This window comes from Cupressus sempervirens, chromosome 3, assembly GCF_028749045.1.
Source record: "Cupressus sempervirens isolate cs-2001-9-10 chromosome 3, ASM2874904v1, whole genome shotgun sequence".
NCBI classification, from domain to species: domain Eukaryota; kingdom Viridiplantae; phylum Streptophyta; class Pinopsida; order Cupressales; family Cupressaceae; genus Cupressus; species Cupressus sempervirens.
In genome coordinates this window covers 932,854,744-932,865,675 of record NC_143120.1, presented here as the reverse complement: position 1 = coordinate 932,865,675, position 10,932 = coordinate 932,854,744, and the positions used below count along the sequence as shown (strand labels likewise).

The 10,932-nt window shown below is 34.7% G+C and overlaps 1 protein-coding gene across 3 annotated transcripts in view; it reads left to right on the top strand.

The window, feature by feature from the left end:
* The first annotated feature begins 1,584 nt into the window (after positions 1-1,584).
* Positions 1,585-10,932, top strand: part of SOL1 (carboxypeptidase D) — a 194,207-nt gene continuing 184,859 nt past the window's right edge. The window contains exons 1-5 of one of the 3 annotated variants that reach the window (XM_089822536.1): positions 1,585-2,071; positions 8,318-8,402; positions 8,569-8,664; positions 9,110-9,140; positions 9,326-9,382. In XM_089822536.1, the coding sequence (XP_089678662.1) occupies positions 1,963-2,071; positions 8,318-8,402; positions 8,569-8,664; positions 9,110-9,140; positions 9,326-9,382 (378 nt within the window). In that variant the 5' untranslated portion in view covers positions 1,585-1,962. Of the gene's footprint in view, positions 2,072-8,317; positions 8,403-8,568; positions 8,665-9,109; positions 9,235-9,325; positions 9,383-10,932 lie in introns of those variants that run through there. The other 2 variants (XM_089822537.1, XM_089822538.1) reach the window with 2 other exon arrangements.

Genomic DNA, 10,932 nt, shown 5'->3' with positions numbered 1-10,932 from the left:
GGCACTCCTGCCATCAATCTTCATTATCCTTGTTACTAATAATAAGGAACTTTTCCTCAAATTTGGTTGAATTGGGTCTAGGAGCCATGAGGGACTGAATATCAGGATGAGCGGGAGATTTGGTGACAAAATTCCTGTGATGAGGTAGAATATATTGTTTACGAGAGGAAAAGGAAGGATTGAGACTTGTGATCTCAGTCTTCCAAGGATGAACCTTATAGAGATTCGAGGGATCCGCATAGGAATCAGATATAAAACCTATTTGTTAAGAGAACAAAGAATTTTTTTATTTTGGTCTACATATTTAGCATGATTAAAAAAGTGGATTTGTTTGTCAAGGCTTAAAGTAGAGAAAATGATAGGACAAAAACTATTCGGGCCCTCAGAGTTGATTAATTTGGGAAATTCAATATTAATAATACAGGGGTTTACCAGAGGTTTACTTATCTTATTCTGATCCGAGAAGATATGGAGCGAAGAGACCTGATTCAAGTCCAATTTGGCTTAGGTGCTGATATTTCCATTAGATTTTGTCAATGTTTGAAGCTCTATCCTCCCTGCATAGTTTGCCAGAATCTTTACCAAGGTGACCCCTAATTTTGTGCAATTTGTTTGCTGCGCATCAGGCTGTTCCAGATCATTTGGCTCATTTAAGATCGAAAACGGGTTTGTCATTTTTACACCATTATTAAACTTTGCAGGGTGATTGTCATTGAGGGGAGAGGGATTGGTGCAGATTCTCTCCAACTTTTCCCTTTCCTTGCTAGGGTTTTCGAATGTCGACAATGGGTGCGACACCAACTAAGAGTTAGGTTTTAAATAATTTACCAACAACCCTATCTTTTTAGATTGCTAGGCTCGACAATTTTGTTTTTTGTCTTCAATAGCATAGTTCACAATTTTCACATTTTTGACGTCTACTCGATTGCCATTTTTTTATAACTATTCAAAATATAATATTATTTAATTTTATATTATATAAAACTGTAGAAATAATATATTATAAATTATTTAAACTAAATTAAAATCTTATATTAGTTATATTTAAATCTTAATTTTTTATTTTTATTTTTTATCGTGAGTTTATTAATAAATTTATTAAATAAAAATAAAAATTATAGTTCAATTGAATACTAAATTACTTCTATTTTAGTTTTACTAGAATTAAAGGTAAGTACTTAGCCATAATTTTCATAGTATATTTAAATTTTTACCATGCACACAAATTACCTTTATTATATTTTTATCGATTATCAAAAACTTAATTTTTATTGAGTAAATTGATATAAGGTCAATTAAAATTAGAAATAAGGATGATGTAAATGAATTAAAAATATCATGTCTAAAACCTTAACCTTGAACAATATATTTTTACCATGAAAAACATTAATATCAATAGAGATATACCTTCCAAGAACTAATAATTGTAATAATTCAACTTAAAATAACATATAAGATATATATATAGTGTAAAATAGATTATGATTTTCCTAATTAACGTTTCTACAATCTACCCACCAACATACAATTGCCAACACAACAAAAAAAATAACATATAGATGTTCACAGTGAATACCTTATTACAACCGTCAATTTGTTAAAAAAGCCGTCCGCCTCGGACATGGGCGTCCGTCGAATTTAAAGCCATCGACGGACACATTTGGATGTACAATTGTTTAAAGTCTTTGCTTCTTGCACAAAAAGTTATGAGCCCACTCAGCAAATGGCACGCCGTTCTCCAAGGTTTATGAATCTGTAAAAGGTGTAACAGTTTGTACTTTGGGAATAGTTTAATGGCGGCATCAGGGGCAATGCACGTCAAAGGAAGCGACAAAACCTTAGTCAAACATAGATTTTTAAAAAAATATTTCTATTAGCCCGGACTGGATTAGATGCAGTTGCAATATCTGCTGCTTGTTCAGATTCACCAGCGTCTAATGCCTGCGGGTGAATGTGGACGCGATGATGGCATCTTTGCTGTTTTCAGTTCTGCTCGCAGGTTTAGCGTTTGGTCCCAAGCCGGCAGCTGCTAGAGGAGGAGACCGGAGTCTGCTCGCATCCACTTTGTCAGGTCAGTCAGTCGATTGTTCCGCTTCTCTGTTTTTGCAGCCTCTTCTTCTCAATTCTTTATCTTCATTAGCTCTAATCAGTATTTCAACCTATCTAAACCCTGTACCTGTATAAGTCCCTTTAATACTTCAACCTTAAAATGAATATATTCACACCCTCAATCTGGTCCATATTCTGCATGAATTCCCTTTTCCTGAAACCACCAATTCCCTTTTCCTGAAACAAGTGCTGGACAAAAAGCATGATGACTTTTTATGTCCTGGTACAAAGTGCTTTAGAAATTGAGTGCCTACTGGAGATTTTTGTTTGGTCTTTTAATTCACAGGTTGTTAGTTCTGAGTTATAATCTAGCGGTTTAGTTCTTTTTTACTTTGTACATTTCTTTAGTACCTTTCTACATTGTATATTTCTTACTTCCATTGGTAGGGTATGAAGCCCTTAAAGTAAGTTCCTTATCGAAGGCCAGGGGTGTAGGCATTTTAGGGTAGTATGGGATTCACATATTAGGTTCTTAATTAAGCAGTATGTCCAGTAAAAACTTTGTCAACTAGATGGCTCCTTTTTCATTCAAAAGTATTTTATATAGATACCGTGATGTTTTACTTAACAAACCCATTTCAGACATCCCAAGGATTAGGATTGTCAATTGAACTTGGGCTTTGCCTGTATTTGTGGGCTTACAAACTAATTGTGAGCTAGTGGATTGTGCTTTAAGTAGCTTCTCCACATATGTTACATTATCAAATGATGGTTAAGATTATTTGCTATTTTAACAGAGTAGGATAAGCTGTCACCAAATTACTAAGATTTGTTAAACACGGGTCATTCATGCCGAAATGGACATTATAATCATTAAACATTGCACAGATAGTTGCAAGTTTGCTGGAATTATTTTGAACTCAGGTTATATTCTTGAAATATTAATTGTTTTTATAATTATTTAGTTTAACAGTAATATTAAGAAGGCTTATAACTTAGCTGGCTGATCCTAATTTTTAATACTAAATATTGTCTCAATTCTCAACTATTGCAAAAGTAAATTGCTTGGAATTCAGTGGGATGAGATATTGTTTTGCAGAGGAAAACTTAAAATATTTTGTTGTTCAGGTGACAAATTGCCTAATTACTGGAGAAGGTATTGCAAATTACACTAGAGAGAGACAGACCTTATCACGATTTCTATGAAAATGCATTCCATGAGCAGGTCTCCCACGAAAATTTAGTCACTAAGGCCTAATATGTTATCCGATGCCTGCATTGTGTTTCTACAGCTTCAGTTATTCAATATAGGTTTGTGTTGTCTGGAATAGTTGCAGGTTGTTGAGCTAAAAAATACTGGACATGCTATGTAACTATTACCTATGATAAGGAAGAATAAGATTGATCAATATGGTTCTACAATCCAGCTCTTCAATATTGTAGTCTATTTGCCAATAGATGGGGGGCCTGGGCCTCCACAACCACATGTTTCTGGTTTTCTTATTTGATAGTGGATTTTGGGCACCTTAGCTGCTGAGCTGAATAATGAATTTTTCTTTTGAGTACCTTAAATATTAGGTATCTTTTGGTAATTCTTTATAGAACTGGCCTTAGATGGATGTTGAAGAAGGAATAACTTCGGATTAAAGGAGTGATATTCCAGCCTTAAAGTGTAACAAACTTTGTTTATAGAGAATCCAAACATTAAAAAGTATTCTCATTCTACACAAAATAGGCCTCCTACTGTTGTTCATCTTGTTTTGTTAGTGGTCAATGACTAAGTTAACTTTGTAGACCCCTCTACTGAAAAAGTGACAGCATTGAACATTGTGATACTGTCGTTGACTATAATTGTCCAGTACTCCAACACAAAATTTTCCTTTCCTTGATTTGTCATATCTGAAGAGATGTGACTTGCTTTTTAAATTCGCCTTTTGTTGTTTTCTATTTAAAATTCCATGAATACAATGGTGTCTCCTTTTTTAAAATTAAGTCACTTATAAACTAATTGAGATGAGCCACACCCCACATGCTTTCTCTTTTCATACATTTTCTTTGAGACACATGCTTTTTCTTCTCATAAATTTTCTTTAGCACGATGCTATCTACAGATGTGTGTTTGCTTTATCCAAGGAAAATGTAATCAGCCATTTACTCATCTTTCTATTTTTATAAGATACCAGATTCCTCTAAAATGGCCCGAAATCTGTTTCCTGTTATGTTTTTTGTTTCAGTTCTTTTCAGATTTCTGCTGGCTACTGGCAGGGTCTCTCCTGGGCAGAATACAGGTGTGCATCCTGGGGAACCCACAGGCACTGAAGGCTGTGTGGGTGCCAAATAATGAGCCCTGTTGCCACAAAAGTTTGTATCCTTGCCTAACGTGTAACCCTCAGGCAACCTTGTGAAACATGGAAACAACTTCCAGGTGTAGGGCTGACCCATGTGAGGCTGAATCTCCAGAGAAGGCCGACTGAATTGCAATCCTAATGCACCTTTACTACCAGCTTTGGGGTAAAAAGGGAGAAGGAATACACAAATTTGAAGGGAGGCGATGCACCAGACTGAAACTTGTTTCTTTCTGCCCATAACTGCACAATACATCAACAGAATACCCACAAAACATACACAAGTCCCTCTTCTAATCAACCTCTAGGATTTGTAAGCAGATCAGAGTTCATGCAATGCTGAAAGGAAAGTAAAATTCACAATGCAGCACCTACAAACAAGATTGTTGCAACATATAATCTGGAAATATAAAAGAATACATTCAGAAATAATGGCAAGACATTGTGCACATTATAAGTGACTGTGAGAAGAGGTAAAAGGAGACATTTCATTGATGTAAGCCATAGGAAAAGCATAAACTGCTGTAAATAACCAAAAGAGAACCCAAATTATGTACAGAAGACTGCTTTTAAATTTTTAGTAGAGTTAGCATAACTCTAATTGATCATCAAGTACAAACCCTAACTAGGATTTGGTTGTAGAAGAAGAAGGAAACAAATCAGGCCAAAGGATCCAATCTTTGTGCAAGTATTGAACCTAGAGGCCACATGAATGCTACTATAGAAGAGGAAGAAAAATACCCTCTACAAGCACTAAATGGTCATCCCTTGTGGTGTAGAAACATGGACTTGTGGGTCATCTAAAACAATAAATGGGCATGGGGAAGCTGAAAGCATTGACCAAAAGCAAGCAATAGTAATGGCATTGTCTAAAGGTTAGAAGGGTCGTTCGATACAATTGAGTAACTAATGTGATCAATCCTCTATAGTTCTTTTATATCTAAGAGTCCCTTTGATGAACTTCTTGTTGATGTCACCACTCTTTCTTTTTTGCGCATTCACAGTTTGCATGTATGCCTACTATTTCATTCAATAACATTGCACCATGTTTGATCAAAACTCACTGTTGATGAAAGTGAGCATTTCGGCAAGATACTTTTGAATCCCATAGATTGTTGTAGCCATGCTGAAAAGATCACGTCAATATGATGAATAGGAGCTTCATCAAAGACACTATCACAAAATACCAAAACTTTATGAAAAAGTCACATTGACCGAATAGAGTAGAAGCTATACCTAAAACATCTTATCGATGAAGGTAAGCACATTGATTAGACCCTAAACCATTTCATAGATCTCCAACTCATACCAAATAGATCATTTTATGAGATAGAAGAAAATCTATATTGATAACTTCTTTATCAATGTAGCTTACATTTCGATGAGACACAAAAAACTTCACTTAGACTATTGGACTATGTCAAAAGCTATCCATCAAGGAGATAGAAGAGAAGATACATTGACATTGGCTTATCGATGTAGGTCTACATTTCGATGAGGCACTTAAAACACTCCTAGATGGTTGTAGCTATGCTGAAAGGCATCCATTGACAAAATGAATAAGTTGTCTTATTCATGTCATTACTATTGCTTTTTTTTTATATATATCTTTGAAGTTTCATCTTTCTCTTCAGGTTTTGACAAGAGTTCTCGAACCTCCAATGGGACACACCTCTATCTTCTAGAGCCATAGAGAATTTCCAACAACTATTCTTTTAACCCACTTTGCATGTCTGACTCCCTCGAGATGCTGATGCTTTTGGTTCTAATTAAGCTGTTAGGCTCTAGAACTATGAAAATTATGCCATTAGATCTCCAATTCTTATCGAAAAGATCATGTTTATGAGACAAAAGAAAAGCTATATTGATAACTTCTTTATCAATGTAGCTCACATTTTGATGAGACACACAAAACTTCCCTTAGACCATTGTAGCTATGCTGAAAACTATCCATCAAGGAGATGGAAGAGAAGCTACATCGACAATGGCTTATCGATGTAGGTCTACATTTCAATAAGGTGCTTAAAACATTCCTAGATGGTTGCATCAATGTTGAAAGGTGTCCGTTGACAAAATGAACGAGTTGTCTCATCGATGCCTTTTTTGTTGCTTGTTTTTATATAATCTTTGAAGTTTCATCTTTCCCTTTAAGTTTTGACAAGAGTTCCTAAACCTTCATTGGGGCACACCTCTATCTTCTAGAGCCATAGAGAATTTTTGATGGCTATACTTTTAACCCACTTTGCATGTTTGACTCCCTCAAGATGCCAATGCTTTTGGTTCTAATTAAGTTGTTAGGCTTTGGAACTAGAAAATTATGCCAAAAACTTTTTAACCGACTCTTGTTGGGACCTGATGCCTATTCAGGAACTTTCACTATTTGATGATAAAACATACTTGTGAAGATGCCTAAGTGTTTTGACTGGTCCAAGGAATCAATCCTGAAAATGTAAATATGGTGAACCAAAGAGAGGATCAAACTAAAATTTAGCCCATGAATTGTCTCTTAGATCAGACATTTGTGTGGGGTGAAGGGTGGCAAAAATAACCAACAGGTCCCACATGCCATTTTAAATTATAAGTTTTTAAAATCTAAAAACCTTCTAAAACCGTAATTTCGACCATAAAGCATGCATTTGGTCATTTGGTGATATTTCATTCATCTCTCAATCCTTTTTCACCATTTTTGCTTTGTTGTACTGTTGTAGCATTTTACATTGAAGGCGAATGCTATAGAGGACTAAGGTTCACATCAAAGACTTACAAATTGTTTGGGATGGAAGATTTAGTTGCCAAATAGTGTAACAGGGAATTGGGATCTAGTCCCTAAGTGTGTTGATTTGGATGCCATGGTTGCACAACTTACCCAAGTCTTTGTAGATGAAAAAGAGGCAGCTCTTCCACATGACACAGACATAGCGAGTAGTTCAAACATAATTGAAGTGGAACCAAATGTTGACCTTGGTTTCTATGATGAAGAAAATGAGTTCTAATGTTAATATGAAATATGGCCTGAAATCTAAATTTTCATTGTGGAATGACATTCTGAGACTTGCAATTTATGAATGTGAAATATAAGGGATTTTAGTTATAATTTTATTGGCAATTATGGATTTATGAGTATCTCACTTCTAACTTATTATTATTATATGTTTGAAGTTTTGAACCAATGACGAATGAACATTGAACATGTTACATGTAGGAATCTATGATGATTTATAAATTTATAATATATATATATTTTTGAAATATCTATATCTATACCTGCCGAATTGGAATCTGCCCAATTTTGTATTTTTGCCAAACCCACAAACTCAAATCCAAATCTGTATCAGAACCAGGATCAGTAACTTAGCTATTTTTCAAACCCCAGAACACATCCTCATCATTTTGCATTATTAGGTCCCTTTTGTTAAAAAACCATTGCATGCATGATAACTTACAGTAATCTTTCTTGTCTGGTGTCCTTGCAAAGGGCCTTGTGCATCTGGTAACATCTAACGTACACTGTAGGGTGTGAATCAGCAGTATAACTATTCTTGTCTGTAGGGTGTATATCAGCACAATAACTATTCTTGTGAACTAGCTAATTCCCCCTATTTGTAGGATCTTAAGAGTACATGTTGACACACCCTATATCTCTGACCTAGCTAGAGCTATCAAGTGACTTGATATGATAGCTCTTGGAAGCCTGTCCTCAAAATGATTTTAATGTAATCCATCAAATTTTTATTTATTAAGGAGATTTAGCTGTCAATTAGAGCCTATGATATTTCACCTTGCGTAATCAAAATATATTAAATATAGTTAAGGATTAAAAATTATAGAGATGTTCCAGTTACCTGCTAGAAATCTGATGACATATATTCCATGTCTTAAGCTCTTGATTTGTAACTAATTCTAGTGTAATTGATGTATTTCAGGTTCTGATCTAAAGAGGGTCTGGCACACAAAAGCCTCTGTTGGACAGTCATTGTTTAATAATGCGACAAGCAAGCATAAAAAGGAGTATCTTTAATGCTTTGGAAAAATTAATTGTTGAATTATGAGCTAGCTTAACCAAATATGATAGTGTGAGTTTTCTGTATAGCATTCATCTTCATGCAGTTTTAAATTTGGTTGTTTCATTTTATGTGATGCCCAAAAAACTTTTATTCCTCAACAACATTCTCAGTTTAGAATTGGGTTATCATTATATGAGTAATTCAGAACTTGAAAGAGCCATGAAAAAATTTGGAAGCAAATGCGGGAAAATTTCAAAACTTTACAGGTGCCTATTGCTTACTTGATTTAACTTTCTTTACCTGTATTATGTAGTTATGCGATGCATACATTGCAGCTTGAGATCTTATCCTGCATTTAACATCTAATTTTATTAAAATGTGGGTCGACAAACTCTTCTCATTTAGAGTTAGAGTTAATGCAGTATCTTGTCGATTGAATTGCTCGATATTATAATTTTGTTTTTGCAAAGCACAAATCTTATACTTGTGCAGAAGAGGTCAAGTTACACTGCAGTATATGAACCAATTTTTTTTTGTGAAACATGTTTGTATGAAAAATTCAATTGACTCAATCCAATTCATCATTAAATACTTCGGAATTATTGGGTGAGAGATTGATTGTTATGGCTCACATTATTCTACTTTGGAAATATTAAAGTAACACATGTTTATTTTGTTCTTTTGTTAATGGCGGAATTCATGCAAATTCAGCATTGGGAAGAGTGTCAGAGGCGTTCCATTGGTACAGTGAATTCTTTGATAAAGATGGACTTCATTGTAGTAGAAGTTAGAAGGTTTCTATGAATTGCACCAAAGAGTCATTTTCAAAAAACAATGTAAATTTGTATGCAGTTTTTGTTTCTAAAGCATGCATACTTTAACATATTATAATCAGCAAATAAATTTTACTTTGTCTTTTGTCTGTAGTGGGTGCTTGAGATTTCTGATAAGCCTGGTCAGGAGGAACCGGAACCTGCATTTAAGGTAAATGTTATTTGGAAGCTATGTTTTAACAACTTATATTGTGCAATTTCTTTTTCTTTACATTACTAAATATTCATTATGTTAGATCTGTTGAATTTCCAGTATAAAAAAATTGGCGAGTCACACATCTTCTCCATGGTTAAAGCCTTTAAGGAATCGCTATATCCTTGAAAGTACTGAAAGTGCTCCACGGTGAAGTGTTCTCTTTTTAGATTCTCTGCATACATTTGACTCGAACGCCCTTATTTAACACTACGTTGCTGGTTCTGGTTTAGGTTCATGGATTCAATTTGTTTAGAAGTTGGGCTCATTTTTATATATATTTGTCCTCTAAAAACAAGACTATTAGGGCTAATACACATATTCCCCAATATTTTGATATATATAGAAGTATTTACAAGCTTTATACAATATTAATGAAGCTAATATATAATATAATAATAAAACTATAAATAAAGTTAATATTAATAAATTATTGGTCTGTCAATGGGTTTCCTAGGGTTAATCCTATTAGTAACTAAAAGGATGAAGTGGAATGGGAGAGACTTGAAGATGGTTGCATCAAGGTCAACTTTGATAGGGTGTCCTAGGGAAATCCTAGCCCATTAGGGGCTGGGTGTAGCTAGAGATACTACAAGCAACATATCGGTAGTTGAGTCTAAAAGACTTGTAAATGAGACCAACAATGAGGTGGAGGCACATGCGACACTCTTGGCAGTGGAGATTGCTAGTCGACTTAAAGTGGATCAATTGCATCTCAAAGATGATTTAGAGATCATTGTGAATGCCATTGCAAATGGATAGTCTTGCAGGTTCAAAATAAATAAAATCATTGCAATAATTCAGAGTAAGTTTATGATTTTTTGTAATCTCAAACTTTTACATTTATACCTTGAAGGTAATTCCCTTGCAGATTCTTTAGCCCAGTTGGCAGTGAATATGACTTTATGACATGTAGACTTAGTGTGTTGATGCATCAACCAAGTTGGCGACTACCTTGGATTTAACTTGGGGTGCCAACTGATGATGACAAATGAGGCAAGTGCATTTATGAAGGTGAAATTTGTATTATATAGGAAATGATGTGAAGTACAATTATTAACAACTATATATTGGAAGCTACTTCACCCATCAAAAAATAAAAAACAATTAAGATCATTAGGTGAATAAGTGACACCTTAGCAAAGGCAATAATTGTATGTCAATAGACTTAAAGGATAGATTCAATATGACGTTTGTGTGCAATGTCCTCGTTTTTAGTAGGTTCCTGTAGTTGGTTTGGTTAGTTCACCATCGCAACCCTCATGAGCTAACAATGGGATTTGAGTGCTTAGTTGTGGGGTTATAGGATTTCCAACAACCTATGGTGTGTTTCGGCTCCATTTGAGGGACTTACTATTTATAGTAAGTCAAAGTGTTGGTTCCGATGAGCTCAGTTGAGTTAGAGGAGTTGAGTGATGCTCTTAGTTTTTATTTTGAGCTTTTGGTTTGGGCTCCAAGAATCTTGGAGGGGAAGTCTATTTATAGGAAGTCACCTCGTTAGGTTCATT